The 17,594-nt window shown below is 36.4% G+C and overlaps 2 protein-coding genes across 2 annotated transcripts; one reads left to right on the top strand and one right to left on the bottom strand.

Moving 5' to 3' along the window:
• The first annotated feature begins 9,041 nt into the window (after positions 1–9,041).
• LOC126626721 (probable pectate lyase 4) lies at positions 9,042–10,868 on the top strand. The gene is made up of 3 exons (XM_050296117.1): positions 9,042–10,316; positions 10,414–10,549; positions 10,635–10,868. Exons 1-3 carry the CDS (start codon positions 9,484–9,486, stop codon positions 10,866–10,868), a joined length of 1,203 nt encoding a protein of 400 aa, XP_050152074.1. The 5' UTR covers positions 9,042–9,483.
• Positions 10,866–13,911, bottom strand: LOC126625855 (uncharacterized). Its single transcript, XM_050294965.1, has 6 exons — positions 13,618–13,911; positions 13,431–13,501; positions 12,688–12,736; positions 12,370–12,476; positions 11,471–11,553; positions 10,866–11,379 (listed from the first exon to the last, which is right to left on the bottom strand). The coding sequence occupies exons 1-6, from the start codon at positions 13,664–13,666 to the stop codon at positions 11,121–11,123; spliced, it is 618 nt and encodes a 205-aa protein (XP_050150922.1). The 5' UTR covers positions 13,667–13,911; the 3' UTR covers positions 10,866–11,120.
• Positions 13,912–17,594: the final 3,683 nt, after the last annotated feature.

Raw genomic sequence — 17,594 nt, 5'->3', positions numbered from 1 at the left:
ATCATGTATTTAAAGTGTTAAATATTTGTATAAATGATGATGGAAACATCAATCATCAAAACATATATTATTTTTTATGAAAGTATTTAAAGTGTTAAATATTTGTATAAATGATGAAAGAAATATCAATCATCAAAACATATATTATTTTTATGAAAGGTGAAAGCACTACTTGATTGTTTTTTGACAAAACTAATAAATCAAAACACCCACCACTCCTTTTTATCCCTAAAAACCGGCCACCCTAATAAAATAGGGTATTTTTGGGGCTTTTATGCAATTACATAAAGTTTTGATACTTTTGTGTATTTGTACTTTGACCCGAAAGTTTACGTTTTGACGTTAAGGCCTAAAAACGCTAAAGGACAAATTGTTTTGCTCCTTTAATGAAGTTTTGAATTTATTTAAATTTTGGGTTCTAGTTGTATTTACATGAAGTAGTGACTTTTGTGTTTTTACAAAGTGACCCCAAAAGTTTATGTTTTCGCAATATGGCCCAAAAAGTTGTGGTTATTGCATGATGGCCCAAATAGGATGAGAACAAAATTGTTTTGTCTCTTTAAATGAGAATTGGATTTTCATTTTGTTTAGCTCCACTTAAATCAATTTTATGGATACAAAAACCAAATGAAAATGTTGCATTCAATTAATTAGTTAAAGCGTTAATTAATTAAAGGAAGATTATGAACCTAAGCCTAATATAATTGAGCTATGTGAAAGGCGTTTCAAATTTGTTTGAACCATGAGAATGTGTAGATTAGATTTTGGTTGTAATTTGATTTGATCAAATGTTGTAAAAGGGCATAAGTCCTTCTTTACTTTAAGGTAATTTGTTTTATGCAAATGTTGTAATGAGCATAAGCTCATCCTTTACTTTGAAGTATTTCTTTCTTGCTTTATATGATATGCATGAAAATGAAGTAATTGGGTCCAACGCCCCTATGACAACACGCCTTAATGTGATTAAATGCGTAACTAAAATCAATCTCCATCCCTAGACCGAGATTCAACACAAGGCTCGTGTTGAATCTAAACAAAGGTTCATAGTCATCCTAAGGCCCTAAGGCAACTATATAGTCCATCAAATGAATGCAAACCTTATGTTAGTAGTAACATATACTCTTGCTTTAAAAACCGTTTTAAAAGCATAGTGGGAGTATTATGTACAACTAAAACAATCATATGGACCAATAGTTGTAATAGGACCAAAATTGTTTTAATAGAGATTAAAATGTATATTGATATGAGATGAGACCTAAAACCCTCAACCAAACCATTATTAAGTTGATAAGCGTGAGAGTGCTTAGAACGCTCTTTCGTGGCCTTCCACTGTGGTGGGCTTCAATAGTTTGTGACTCGTACAATGTATTTGTCCAGTTCTGGGGTTGCAAAGTATGTGCTTACATTCAGGAGAAGCCCATAAACATATGATGAAGTGAAAGGTAGGCAACAAGTGTGGCCAATATGGAGTTCTTCTGAGGCCATTCTTGAACCCCTACTTGAACTAGCATGGTGGGAATGACTTAACTAAGTGCAATGGTGCCAATATGGAGTTCTTCTGAGGCATCATTCTCTAGAGGCCAAACAAGATGGGTACTTGCATTAGTTGCAAATGAGTAAGTGTACTCTCTCATTATTATTGTTGCTAGCCAATATGGAGTTCTTCTGAGGTGGGCTTGGTAATAGTGAGCCTCCCATAACCTACTAAGAGTTTCATCCAAAACTCTCGAATTCCAATGAGGGATATGGAATTTGCCAAAAATAGTAGGTGATGCTATTTGATTTAAAGACCCGAATCAAATGGCTTAAAATCAATCAATTTATATACGTTATGTATTTGTTTACCAATATATTTGCAAACGCTATCCAACACTTGACAAATAAAAGCCGAACGTTTAGTTTACGGACTTGGTACTACAAAACCATAGATTGTCTTTAATGGCTTGTAAATGTACCTAAGTAGTCTCATCTTCACAATCTTCCTATTGATAATGTATCATTAGAAGAATATGTTAGAAAAGGTCTATCATAGAGAGGACAACACTTTTAATGTCATAATTCTTCAATTACAAATTGTTGTATGAAGAAATAGGAGTTGCTTTGAACAACCCTTAGTCAATACAAACACTTAGTGCTTATTTCTTTGTTAATTGAACAAAGAACTTGAGAAGTAAGCACAAGGGCATGGACACTTTATGTGCCATGATTCTTCACTTACAAATTGTTGTATGAAGAAATGAGAGTTGCCTTGTACAACTCTTGAAAGTTTGTAATTATGTTTAGAACATAATGGTTGGTTGACAAAAATAGTCCATTAACATGGACTTATGATGATTTTGAATCATTGAGTGTTGAAGTGTTAAACCACTTAACGAGACGGAAACTAGGCAAGGACTTCACCTTTGTTTCCCCTATCCTAATGGTTCACTAAGTTTATGGTAAACTATGTAGTGAACAATAACCACATACTCTCCAAATTGTTTGATGTGTATAACACAATTGAAAAAGGTTTCAAGAGAGATAGTGGGAGTTTAGGGACCATGACTAATGTAGTCAAAGGTGAAAGTCAAATAAAGAAGATAAATAACTCCAAGGGAACAAACTTTCTTTATGAAAGGATGGACATTGGAAGGGGTATTTGCAAGAAATGTCTTGCAAGTGTCAAGAACACACCTTTCGAAGGTGTTGTAAAATGTTCTTGAAAAGTTCAAAACAGTTGGTTCTTCTACTTGAATGTATGATTCCGTATTAGTAACTATATTTTACAAATCGTTGTAAAAGTGTGACTAATAAGAAGTAGAAGATATATGAGAGAAGAAAAGGTGCTTCACATACGGAACGTGAATAAGATATAGATCTCTGCGAAAGCAGATAGTACTTACTTCCTCATATGAACTACCAAAGAAATTGGATTATAGTAATCTAATTGATTGTCTCTATAGTAGAGATGATATGGTAGTGTTAACTGTTTAGAATATAATGATGCTTAAAACCCAAAAGGTTGCAAGGTAGTGACTAATCCCAACTAAATTGTGATACCTCTAAAACATAAGTTACGAGTTGGTGAAACAAGGATGTTTTGGATCGATAGATCCGGATCCAATACCTTCTTGTTAAAATTGTATAGAGGCGAAATGTTCGAATCTTTATTCTTTTGGAAAGAAGAAAGAATCACAAAGTTGTTGAGGTTAATTCACTTAGATGTTAGTGGCACTTGTCCACAACATAATACTACTCATGTTATATGACATTCACCGAAGATCACTCTCGGTTGGACTATAGTTTATTTTGAATAAACACAAGTCCGAATACTTTGCAAAAGGTTTCAAAGAATTCAAGAAATGTAAATAGATGAGTAAGATATCTAAAGTATTTACCTCCTTAGATTTGATCCAAGGAAAGGTAACACTTTAGATGAGTTTCCTTGAAAGATATCAAGGAAAATAGCATCATAAGATAATGTATTTCTCCATTAGGAGAAGAACGAACTTGAATAAGATTTAGTTCGTTAAATGTTATCTGTTACCCATATATAGGATATATACTTCTAAAACAATATGATTGTCGATGAGAAGATCTTCCAATATTTTCATGACTCCATAAGATGTAGTTGGAAAAGAAAGACAAATCTTAAGCATGTTAAAGATTTGGGGTTGTGTGCTAATAAGCAATATTTGTTTGATAACAATCTTGTAGGATATCCTTAAAATAACTTTTGGATATCGCTTCTATAAACCAACTAACAAATGTTGTTTTGTTGGGTAGTTCATTGTAATTTTACAATGTGATTTGCCTAAAAGCAAATAAACGAGAGATAGAACTCAAAGAATGGGTTCTTTGAGAGACAAGATAGTAATCAACAAATATAACAACCTAGTTCCTATACCACAAGCTCCAAGGTAGTCGATAAGAATGAAAATCCTTATGACTACATTGAGTGCATATACGATATATACTCAAGGAAATGGTAAAGTACCATTTGACTCGAAATAATGAAACCTTCATAGCTAATTGGTAGCTTAAGGTAACTACAATCAAAGAGAATGGTTGACTTTGAAGAAACCATCTTTGAGGTAGGCTTGGTTTCAATTAATTCGAAGATTGCTAGCTACAACTAAAATGGTGATTCAATGTTTTGACATAATATGGGTTTCCGAAACCATTATTAAGATAGTCTTGATAATATATGTCCAAAACTATAAATCACAAGACATGTAAGTTGTAGAGATCCATCCATCATGGATCTTAGCAAGTTAGTGGGAGCTATTTGCATTTTATGAGGAAAAAGGATCAAATCGTTTGATTTCTCATCAAGATGTAAATGAATCTTTTGTTTACGAGTTTTACAAAAGATTAGTGGGAGTTAATCATGTTCCTAAAATTTAAGTATATATGATATATTAATTTTGGAAATGAAAAGAATACTTCTTCGTTAAAGTTATGACTTTAATACATTATATGAAGATAGAATGTATATGGGAGATATAGTCTATATACATGGGATGGAAATCTATAATGATATATTTCATGATATAATTGGATTATATCAATCCCTAATAATAGACAATGGATGCTAGGAAGTTTCTCATATGATGATAAACTTCAATAAGAAGGACGATTCTAGTGAGACTAGCAAGTTGCCCTTCTCAAAGGGAACGTACCCTTTGACTCCCATAGAAATAATGCGTAAATTGAATCCTTTATGCATAAGCAGAAAGGTGATTTATGTATTTCATATTGTATGAAAAACATTGATATGAGTTGTACCTAGAACGGTACAAGACGATATCAGTGCAAGCCCAGGATCAGAACCGTGGCAACTGTCAAGTGAGTCCTTAAGTATTTAAGAAATACTTAAGGATAGATTCCTCAAAGAATGAGGAAGAATTAGAGTAACGTAATGGAAGCGTAAATGTATTAGATTATGAATCTGATCCATCATTGGATGTTTCTTCATTATGAATGAAGAGATAAACAAATATCTCTTTATTATGACTAAAGAGATATTTGGATGGAAACATTAAAGTAATGACTTTAGTGTGTTCCATTATGAATGCAAGATATATTGCCATATAGAAGTTTACAACAATGTTGTTTGGATGGGAAAGTTCATTTATGAACTCTCTATTCGATTCCAACCAGAAAGTGTATGACACTAATGGGGCGATAGCTCAAGCCTGGGAATCAAGGTCTCATCAAGATCCGAACACAAATGAGAGACTGAACCACATGATTGAGAATCATGTATAATGGTGACGTCGTTATTCTCAAGGTTGCTTCTGTGGATAACACATATAGATATCCACTGTCTAGGCCTACTATTCAGCCATTTATGAAATGACTACAGAAGAGGTATCATCAAGATGACCTAGCTGATTGGCTCTAGTGCAAGTGGGAGATTGTTGGAAATGTGCCCTAAAGCCAATCATGTGATGATACTTTACGGACATTTCACATGTTAAACTAATCTAGTTTTACATATAAAGGGCATACATTATTGTTTGAGCCGTCTCATATAAATGTTATATGCTTAAACGATAAAGTCCAAGGAATATGTGATTGGGAGAATGTAATCTAATGAAGTTAGATTCATGAGACCATTCTTTCGTAGACACATCCTAAACGTTCCTGATCATAGGATTGTCAATTGGGCGTTGACAGTCCGTTAAGATCAGTACGTACTATGTCTTCTCTCAGGGAGAGTGATTAGTCTCGAGTCATTGGTGTGTGTGACATCAAGACAAGTACGTAGGTGCTCAATAGAGAATGAGTTCACTGAACGTGATCAACGAAGAGTTCTTATATTCCATGTCACATGAGAACTCATGGTTGGGATAATGCAAAGTAGTCCTTTGACCTGAGGCATCACAATTGTCTTGTGGTTAAGTCCTTGATCTTTGATTATGTCAAAGTCACCCCCTCGGGGTGTCCACGGCATCGTTGGGGTTAAGCCACTTAGCTATGGAGACAAGTGAATGCGCAACAAGGGATCTCTAACCTTCAAACAGTTGAGGGAGAATACTCTATGATATGATTTGGAATCTCTGGCCAGAGTATGAATGAGATTAGGGAATGCGTTCCAAATCACATTCAAGGAAATCATATAAGCACATGAATCACATTGGATAGTAGACATGAATAAATAAACTATCATACCAAACAATGTGGTCAAGAGTATTAGATTAGAGAAGGACCATATTGCATTTGTAATCCCGAACTGAATAGGTTCTCCACCTCTTCTGATTAGCTTGGGTAACCATGATATGCTGCTAGGTGTCACTCATGGTTTGTGGAAGCCCTAAACGTGTGCAATCACTAAAGGGAGAATTGAAAATAGTTTCAATTCACAATCGATGTAAAATGGTTTTAATCGCCCACTACCTCGCTAAAAGGAACCTAATGGATCGCACACCGTAAAAGGTAGAGATTGGAGATTAAACGGAAATGAGTAAGAATGATTAAATGGTTTAATCATTTATTTATGGCAAGGATTAATTAATATGTTAATTAATCAAACGAATAAGTTCGTTAAAGACTTCGGGATAGTTTTGGACCTTAAGGCCCAATGGGCTTCGAACGTCAAGCCCATTAACTTAAGTTGTATGACAATTTAATGAATGAAGATTCATTAAAGCCCAAAAGCCCAAAATCCCCTAAATGGCCGGCCATGATGAAATGAATTAGGGTTTTGGTTGTTTAGGTCACTTAAAGAAGTGACTATATAAATGATTTTATAGCCAAATATTCATTAAGTGATTAAGGGTTTATTTTGGGGGAAAAATTGGTGAGAATTGTCTCTCCATTTTCTCTCTAAAGAGGCCAACACCTTGGAGGGTACATCTAGCAATCCTACTACTCCAAGGTCACTCATTTCTTCTACAATCAAACCTTGGTGAAGAGACTTAGAGGTTCCCTATTTTGGGAACTTGGAGAAACCTAATTTTCCATCCAAATCCATGGATCTAAGAAGCAAGGAATGAAGGCCCTATCTCTTTGGGTGATTAGCCTTTGCTTATGCAAAGAGGAATCTACAAAGGTAATAATTTCAACTCACTTTGTTTTGAGTTGATTAATGGTTCACCAATCTACTAGGCTTTGAATTTCATGGTAATGTTTTGTTTTTGAGTACATGCAAGCATGATTCTGCCTTTAATTGTTAATTGCATGCCATATGATGTTGCTCAAATGAACATGTTTTTCAAAATAAATCGTTCAAGCCCCAACTCCACCTGCCTCACCTCCGGCTCCGTTAACCACTCTGTCAAGCTCTACAAGTTCCCAGTCCCTATCTCCCAACCAAGTAAACAAACAACACCAAGATCTGAATTTCCATCCAAAATCAAATACAACAAATTAGGGTTTCGTAATATGAGAAATTAGGATCTGAGATTTGGGTATAACAAGGAGAAAAATAACAAATTCATAATAAAGTTTGAAGCTTTTAAATATACAAATATGCACAAGAATGTAAATGGCAGGTTAATAGTACAAGAACCCATATATTCAAATTTTAGATAGAGAAAGAGAGATTGTGAGAGAGAAGAGAGAAGATAGGAGAAAGGAGAGAGAAAACTTACTCAGGTGGGTGTAAACGGTTCTTTAGGGTTTTGCTCTTCTGGCGAGAGAGAGAGGAGAGAGAAACCTGAGAGAGAGAGAGAGAGAGAGGAAAAAGGAAAGAGGAGAGGAGAGAAAAGAGAGGAGAGAGGGGAGCGAGCGGTGGAGATGGAAGCTAGCGCGGGCGAGGGAGACAAGGGGCTTGCTGTCGCACCAGTGGGGAAGACGAAGGGGGAAGGAATCCAGCCCTTTTTCCAGTGAGGAAGACGAAGGGGGGAAGTGAAAAATGGGTTTTGTTTTGTTTTTTTTTTAATTTTGTTTTGTTTTTTTTAAGTACTTTTATTTAATTAATTTTTTAAATTTTTAATGACACGTGGCGCCCAGTCATTGTCCACATGGGCGCCACGTCATTAGTTAACAGCAGACTTAACAGTTTGACTAACGGATGTATGAGACTGTCCCAAAATTAACACTTTAGGTATGACACTGAGACGAAAAAAACTTGATGTACTAAATGTTGAAAACCACGAAACATGAGGGTAGTAAACAGTCTTTTACCCTTTTTTTTACATTGGGCAAAATATGTGGTGCCCTGTGTGGAATGCACACTGTTTCACACTTAAGAGACACAAAATCCTCATTTGTGGCCATTTTGTACTATGATTTAGTGATAATTCTCTTCATTTGTAAGTGAGAGGTCTTAGGTTCTATTCTCGCCAAAGGCGAAGTCAAACCACATTATTATGGCAGACCCATTGTAAGGTTTAGCCCACTCTCCCATCCATTACTATAGAAACTATCGTTTGTTAAAAAAAAATAAAAATTCTCATATGAGTCCTTAATTTTGTACCCAAAGCCCATTTTTCTTGTAATGTGAATAATCTTGTTGATTAACTAGAAATAAGTCGTTCAAAATTAAAAAAAAAAAAATACTATCATAAGCAACTTTCCAACAATAAGGCTATAAATTAGGGAGATAAATGTTGTGGAATAAAAAATAATTTCAAAAATCCTGGAAGTGACACATGAACTTTTAGTCAAGAAAGACAAGATTACCTTCATTAAATGGGCAAGACTCTCAAGCGTCCATACACACAGCTCAACATCCTTGGAAGTTCAAGTAGTTGACAATTACTGCTCAAAGCTTTCCTGCTCGTGGCATGGAAAATTCAAGGGTATTAAAGATAGAGATTAAATACCAAATCCTATCTTTAATACATTTCCAATTAAAGACAAACTCTTTCAAGTAAGTAATCCCAATCATATTTATTCTAGAATTCTTCACAATTATTCCAAGATATCATTTACGCAATATCGTGGAAATACTCTCACCAAATTCTACCCTAAAGGCCAGCCACTCTCCTTATAAATACCCCATTTCTCCACAAGAAATGGGTAAGCTTTTCTATACACATAAAACCTTAAATACTCACTCTTTTCAGAGAAACTACGCGCACCAACGATGAATGGGGAATTCATCGCTGGTGCGTGAGGTTTTTGGTTTTTGATCAAAGGTATTTGATTGTTTTGTAGGTACATTTTCATATGATACAGGACTTCCATCACTCACCAATGAACGTGCACAACTAGTTATCCTTGTTTTCAGAAGCTAGGTAGTACACCCCCAAACACACAAAAATAACTGCAAAACTTGAGTTGGAGAGTCTAATCTAACGCTGCAGAAGCTTCTCTTTTCCGTTGATAGGCTCAAGGCTTTCCTTTCCTTGGCGCCCAACCGAGCACACCACAGGTACCGTACATTAAAACCAAACCAACTAACTTTTCCATCAACAACGATCGATCAGTCACTCAGGCCGCCTATAAACATCTCTCTCTCGGCCTCCATTCATTAATTCTAGCTAGTTCAAAATTTCCTCTCTTGTTTCTGTGCATGATCCATCATTGATCAAACTTGGCCACAAACTTACAATGGTTTTTCTTTATCATGACTCCAAACGCTACCCTAATTATGCCAATTCCTGGTGCTTTGTTTCGTTAGCTATTGTCACCCTCTTGAGTACTACTCCACACCCAAGTTTTGCAGAGAAATCCTCAAAATCCGCCGCCAACATGATCGACAGTTGCTGGAGATGGAACTCAAATTGGGCAAGTAACCGGCAGGAACTTGCGTTGTGCTCTGTCGGATTTGCTGGGAAAATGACCAACAACGTAGGAAGCCATGTCACATTCTATCAAGTCACCGATCCGAGTGACAATGCATTACACCCAAATCCAGGAACTTTGAGATATGGAGCTACCATGATCAAGGGGAAAAAATGGATCACTTTCCAGAGGGACATGCGAATTAAACTTGACAAACCACTGCTCATTAGTAGCTTCACTGCCATTGATGGAAGAGGCGCTAATATTCACATTGCCGGGAATGCATGCTTGACGGTCTTTAAGGCAAGCAACATAATCATCCACGGCCTTCGAATCCACCACTGTCGATCCCAACCACCAAGCTCGGTTATGGGTCCTGCTGGAAAGCCATTTCCAGTAGGCCAAGTTGATGGAGATGCAGTCAGGTTAATTACTGCATCCAAGGTTTGGATAGACCACAATACTTTTTATGAGTGCGAGGACGGTCTTCTTGACGTTACTCGTGGATCGACCGATATCACCATCTCCAACAATTGGTTCAGAGACCAGGACAAGGTTATGCTCCTTGGCCACGATGATGGGTACGTTCGGGACAAGAACATGAGAGTCACACTCGTGTACAATCATTTTGGACCCAACTGCAACCAAAGAATGCCAAGGTAATAAACTAACAACCCAACCTTTATTTACTATGAGCCTATGACAGCCACACTCCAGGGAAGTCAAAAATTTCTAATAAACGTGATACGGTCACAGGATTCGATACGGATATGCACATGTGGTGAACAATTTGTACAGAAAATGGTCACAGTATGCAATCGGAGGAAGCATGAATCCTAGCGTTAAGAGTGAAGCCAACCTCTTCATTGCTCCAAAACGAGGAAACAAGGAGGTATGTAGTGATATCCTAATCCTATAAAAAATGACGCAAAATAAATAAATGCTAATTCTGTGCACTATTTGTTCCCACACCACAGGTCACTTGGAGGAAGGTCAGTAACAGCATTGGAAGCAAAAGCTCGTGGAAATTTCGTTCTGTAGGAGATATTTTTGAAAATGAGGCTTCTTTCCTCCAAACAAGCCTGCCTGTGGCTGGAGTAATGCCACAATATAAAAGGATACAAAGTTTCCTGGTGGCTCATGCCAAAGCCGTCCGGTCATTGACAAGGTCATCGGGTGCACTAAAATGCACAAAAACATCCAGATGCTAAGTTTTAAGGATTATGAAGATGATCCATGGCAGCAACCACCTCATACTCAAAGTACTCAAGATACATATTACACTCTCTTTCCACACTCTGTAACAAAAGTACCTACTATTTTTACTTCCACAAACATTGCATTCCTAAAAGAGTGGCGTTGCAAAAATGTGCTTGTAATAGAAAACATGCATACGATATTACTAAAAAGTAATTAAGAAAGTTAACCAAAAATTTGCTGTCCAGAGCAAGCCATTTTCTTCTTCAATCTTCTTCATTGTCAGAACTCTCATAAGCTAAGCCTAGCAAGCTTTTGGCTCTAGTTTCCACCCTAGGCTCGCCTTCTGTTATGTTTGATGATGACAGGGCATCCACTTTGTCCTTCCCCGACTCATTTTCAGGCTTAAGAATTATTGAAGAACTACCACTCAAATTTGCGTGCGACTGATTACAGTTAGATGAACTTGAAACTTTCTGCCGCTTGGGTTTGATCTCAACCACCTTCTTCAGTAAATCCTGTTGTCTACATTTCCATAAATAAAATACATATATGTGATTGAGAACGAAATGGTAGGATGCTAAATTTATGTTTTGGTTTCAAGAAATATGTCTACCTGATCCCACTTCTTTGTTTGGGCTCGACACGGAGCGACAAGGGAACCGATGCCGGGGAGGAGTCTGCAAGACTTGCAGCTTTGTGTACATTGGTCAAGTAAAACATGAGAGAAACAGGGGGAGGACAGCACCAAGGATATGAGAATATTTTAGAGTCTCGTAAATGTTTGAATAAATTATGTCTGAAGTGATTATAAACATACAACTAAGGCCTTCTTTGGAAGTTCTTTTAGAAGGGCTAGAAGTCCTTCGGACAACTATTTTTGTAGGGAACTTTTATAGTGCATTCTAGGGAAGCACTCACTTAGGAAACACTTCCAAGTGCTTTGAAGTCTTACAAAAGCACTTATGAATATATGTTATTCTGTGGAAGCACTACCAAACAAGACCCAAGTGCTCCAACATGAAACGACTTCTGAAGAACATGCATCAATGTGGTAAGAAATTTAGGAATTTAACACATAAACATAAACAGGGGTTTACAAATACTACAGAATACAAATAAAGATAAGTAAACAGTAAATCGAAAAACAAGATAAAAATGAGTGTAATAATATAGAAAAAATATTTTTTGGAGTTTGGAATGAAAATGTGGACAGAATAGGGAGTTACATAGGCAACAAATCATCTATTCCTCTAGGAGTCAACCATCACAATCTGTAATAATAACAGAATCGGGTTGCCAGAAACCAAACGATAACATTTTCTAGGGACAGAAGAAAACTCAAACATATAGCATTATAGTCTGGCCCACCAACTACTCACATGGGCAAGAAAATAGAGTATAACAAAAACGATAAAATTCACATTGCTACGTGCAGTAAAATGCTTGTACCCAGAACACTTATGTGCAAATTGTGCATGTGAAGACACTAGAAGCAATTTAATAAAAGGATATCTTAAATGCAGCAAATGCTCGTTTCTCGGTTCGACGAAGGAGGCGTTCTGCATCCTCCTCAGCTTCCATCTGCTCCTTGAGATATAGCAGGTCATCACTGTCCAAGGCTGTATATGCAAACTTACAACAGATTGCAATAAAGTAAAGAGCTAAACATATACAGAGATTCAAAATGGGCTGTCGTGTGCCTGAATCCACTTGTGGGTTCAAGGCTTCAAGCACACATGTAGAGACATAGAAACAGAGATGCTTAATGTAGTTGTTGTGTGTGCCCTGAATGCACATGAGAGGGGGAGAGAGGGGGGGGAGAGAGAGTACCGCCTCGGCCATGAAGGTATCCTCCGCGTTCTCCTGCAACCTCTTGCATCTGCTTGCATTAACCACCCAATAGAAAAAGCCAAGATCCCTGCCAGGGCATGTTATCAGAAAACTCTTCTCAAAGTTTGAAGAAAGTGCATATTCATAGATGCAAGTGAGGTAGAAACTACAGCGTACCATAAATTTACGTAGAATACTCCTAAATCACCCATAATTCCAGAATAAAAATCAATCATCAATAATGAACTAATTCTAGTTAACTTTACCAATAAAAGGCATGAGAGAACACAAACATGCTAATAGCTCTCATATATGAGATCTAACCACTGCAATCCTTTATCCCATACAAACCAGAGAGAAACAAATTCAAAACTGATAATGTTTTACATTTTAATTGTATAACTAAGCTGTACTTGTATGCCCTTTTATTTCTGATCGTTTCAAATTGACATGGTTATAACTGAGAAACATCAACATTATAAATTTATCACAAATAGTCTTTTGGAGACTGGTAATAGAAATTTGATGTTAACAGTTGTGCAGAGTAGAATCTGAAAATACAAATATGATACTTGAAAATAAAATTAGAGACGAAACAGAGTTTGCAGTAATCATGTAGATTATCGAAATACTGGAAAGTTTCAGTGTCTTTAAATCCATCCAACCGACGATGGACCCAAGTGAAAATAGTAAAAGAAAAAAAAAAGGAAGAAAAAGAAATGGAGGTAAAAGAAAGCCCTAACCTTGGCGACCATGCGTTGGAATGTGATGTCTTCGTCGTCGATCTTATCCTTCCCTTTCCCCCACTTCTTATCTGCCAATGATGGCCACAAACAATCATCAATTCATCAATTCAAGATTCATCAAAACCGAACAACAACGAAAGACAAAAAGAAAGAAGCAATTAATTGCGGGAAAAAGAAGAAATACCTTTTGGGTCGGTGAGATTGGTGTACTCTCGAACTTCTCTGCCTGCCATTGCGCTGCACTCGTCGTTTTATCTGGAGGATGAAGTGCAGTACCAGATAATTAATTGAAATTCCCAATTCTTTTCTAATTAGGGTTCAGAGGCCAAATGATGAGACTCTTCCAGTTTCGGAGTCAGCGCCTGCTTTGTTAATCTGGACAACACAAGATATAAACTGCGATCGAATGAAGTAAACAAACAACAAATTTTATGGAAGGAAAGTCGGACGAAATTTAAGATTATTAAAAGAGTTTTTTTTTTTTTTCGAGAAAGTATTAAAGTATTAAAAGAGTTTATAAAAAAAGAAAATTAATCAAAATAACTTGAAAACTTTGAATTTTAACGATAAGAATAAAATAGAGGGTAAAGTGAATAGTACCATGATTGACTTTTTTGTGTGAAAATATGATTTTTCGTTAAAATGAACAGTACATGGAGTTTTTCGTTAAAGTTCTCTTTTTAAAATGATGAAAATCAAAATGATGAAAGTTTATTTTTTAAAATTTACGAATTTTTTTGTTTGGTTGACTTAAATGAAAAATGAAATTTGAATACAAAATTTGTTATTTTTAAACTCTCGCTTATAAAAATTTGGAATTGACACACATTTATTTACATGGAATTTAAACTTGACAATCGAAAGTCTCCAATTCTAGGCTTTTTTATTTTCATGCGAAAATTCTAAATTTCTATGTTTATAAATCTAAACAAGAGAATTGATACATGTTAATTTATAAATTCTGATTTTTGTTAATTCCAAGTTTATTTCCTTTATCCAAACATAGTGCAAGTTTATTCTCCTCTACATATGATATGGGTCAACTTTAGTAAATCTCAACCTTTGGTTTTTATGACGTGAAACTTGCGGCTTTGATGAGTTTTGGAATGAATTATAATGAGTCCAGATACTTGTTGGGTCCTCTTTGTGACGATTCGAGAATCCGTCAATCGTATATGTTCATCGTACATCATGCAGTCAGAAATTATTTTAAATTTTTATTTAAAATTAAACACAAATAGTATCTGACAAAAACTGACCACACGATGTACAATGAACGAACACAATTCACGGATCTCCAGGATCCTCACAAATAGGATTCGGAGAGGATCCTGTTGAAATTATAATATATTATGGGTGTTTTTTTCTTTTTTCTTTTTTAGCGATACAAACGATATATTTATATTTGGTTGCCCATTGTATGGCTTAGCCGTTCTTCTCCCCTTAATGTAAAAATATATTGATGTACTAAAAAAAACCGATATATTTACATTTGAGAGTGGAGAAATAAATTGGTACTAAAAATGTTGTTCACAAGATCTGAACTTAAAAAGCCTCTCACTTCAAATGAAAAACAATATTACTAAATCGCAGTACTAAGTGAAAAAATATATGTTTTTTGTACCCCCAAATTGTGTCTCTAGATGTCCTTGATTCTCTGAACACCTAATTTACTTGGCACATTTTTTTCTGACACCCAAGATAATTTATTAAACTTCCAAGAATACTTTGTTTTACTTTTTTATAAATACAATTTTCTTTTGACACCCATACAATCGCGTTGAACATGTCGTCTCGTCGCCTTCGCAAATGACACCTACCTTTTTGTCATCTTGTACTCCAACCACAGCAGTGAGTCTGTGTGCTCCAACGCCGTTCAGATCTTGTCCGAGTCCCGCTTCGAAAACCCGACAGTCCTGAAAACCTTGTTCAGGTGGTCTAGGTTTAGCTTCGCGATCATGAGGTGGAGGTTGAAGCCTAATATTGGTTGGTAATTAGGGAGCAGCAATACGAGAGGGTCAAGAACGAGGAGATCGTGGAGGATGGCGTGGCGATCGAGTTTCTAGTTAGCATTGGAGTCCATGCTTGAGAATGCTGTTAGTATCCTAGTAATTTGGGTCAACCTTGACCTGTGCTAAAGGAAGAATGGTGAGAATGGAAGAAGGAGAAAGATGAATCCAATAGAATAGTATTTTTCTGATTAAATTCAATATGACCGTTGCCACCACAAATGTGGGGAATTTAATAACCTTCATGCTAGCTCACTGAGTGTGTGAGCTCCAACTCATCACTAAAAGACAAAACCTATTCAAATGACCCCTTATACTAACTACTATTATAATAAAACCCCAGAGATCCCTTACAATTTCATCCTGACACTTGTGATAAAAGCCATCAGAATTACAAGGAACATAACAATACTTCTCCCTTCAAGAACTTTGTCCATAAGGTTTACAAAGAAAATTCTGGAAACTTGGCTTGGAAATCATCAAAATCTTCCCAAGTAGCATCAGCTTCTTCTTGATCAATCCAGTGAACCATCAATCAAACACCCACTGAGTTGGCCTTCTTATACATCATTCGAGCTAGAATCTTCTTTGGAGATGGTTGAGATAGTCCATCCTCTCAAACCTAAGAGAGTGTGGATTGTACAACAGTATTGGAACCTATCTACCTCTTAAGATTGCTCACATGAAATACTGGATGTATTTTGCTTTCCACAGGGAGTCTTAATCGGTATGCAACTAAGCCAATCTTCTCTATCACCTCATATGGCCCATAATATCTCGGCTGTAACTTGTGATAACTATGTGGTGCCAGTGATTGTAGCTGATATGGTATCAGTTTCAAATATACTGAATCTCCCACAAAAAATTGCCTCTCACTCATCTTCTTATATGCTTGCACCCTCATTCTGTTTTAAGCCTTTACCAAGTTGGAATGAAGCATAGATAACACCTTATCTCTCTCTAAAATGCCTTGTTCAATTGCATCCACATTGGTTGTACCTGGTTCATTGACAGTGATATGTGGTGGTGGATAACCATACACAAGTTCAAAGGGATTAAACCGAGAAGAGGTGTGGTAAGATGTATTAAACCACCATTCGGCCTAAGCAAGCCATTTGACCCAATTCCAAGGTTGTTCCCCCACAAAGCATATGAGATAAGTTTCGAGGCATCGATTCATAACCTCAGTTTGTCCATCACTTTGAGGATAATAACCCGAACTCATACAGAGTTTAAACATCTGGAACTTAAAAAATTCCTTCTAAAATGCACTGATAAAGATGGGGTCTCAATCACTAACGATGGAGTTAGGCATCCCATGCAATTTAAAGACATGATCAATGAACATTTGGGCAACAGTGGAGGCAGTGTAGGGGTGAGATAAGACTATGAAGTGGGAATATTTAGATAGCCTATCTACCACCACCATTATCACAAATTTTCCCTTGCATAGTGGAAGGCCAACTATGAAATCTATACTGATATTGGTCTATACCTTAGTTGGTATAGGCAAGGGTTGCAGCAATCCTGGAGGAGAAATCATCTTATATTTGTTTTGTTGACAAGTGTGACAGGCAACAATGAACTGCCTAATGTGTTTCTTCATACCTTGCTAATAAAACTATTTTTTTTTCAATTTGTGATAGGTTTTAACCACTCCTTGGTGTCCAACAGCTGGGGTAGAATGATACTCCTTAATGAGTTTGCATATCCATTTTGAATCAGAGCTTAGCACAATCTGTTTCTTATAGCACAAGAAACCATTCTCAACGAAAAATTTACCATAGGCAGAACTATCTACACCAGTATGGGCACTATCCCTAACTTTCTTTACCTTTTGCAAGATCCATTCATCACCCCCATTAAACTTCCTTTAGTCATCCAACCAGCCACTATAAGAATAGGAAATGTGAGCACATTTAGTAGACTCGGTGGCATTAAGGTCTTGGGGGTGTGGAAACACCTTGAACCCTTGATAATGCATATGCAACCACATAGGCTTGCCCTACTTTATACTGGATCTCGTAATCAAACACCAATAGTTTAGAGACCCATTTATGTTGGAAGGCCGTATTAGCCCTTTGATTAAAAAAGTACTTCAAACTATGTGGTCGATCTTGATAATAAAATGCCTCCCTTGAAGGTAGTTTTT

Source organism: Malus sylvestris, chromosome 6, assembly GCF_916048215.2.
Source record: "Malus sylvestris chromosome 6, drMalSylv7.2, whole genome shotgun sequence".
Classification (NCBI taxonomy): domain Eukaryota; kingdom Viridiplantae; phylum Streptophyta; class Magnoliopsida; order Rosales; family Rosaceae; genus Malus; species Malus sylvestris.
The sequence above is the reverse complement of the archived record's forward strand: the minus strand, read 5'-3'. Positions and strand labels throughout refer to the sequence as shown.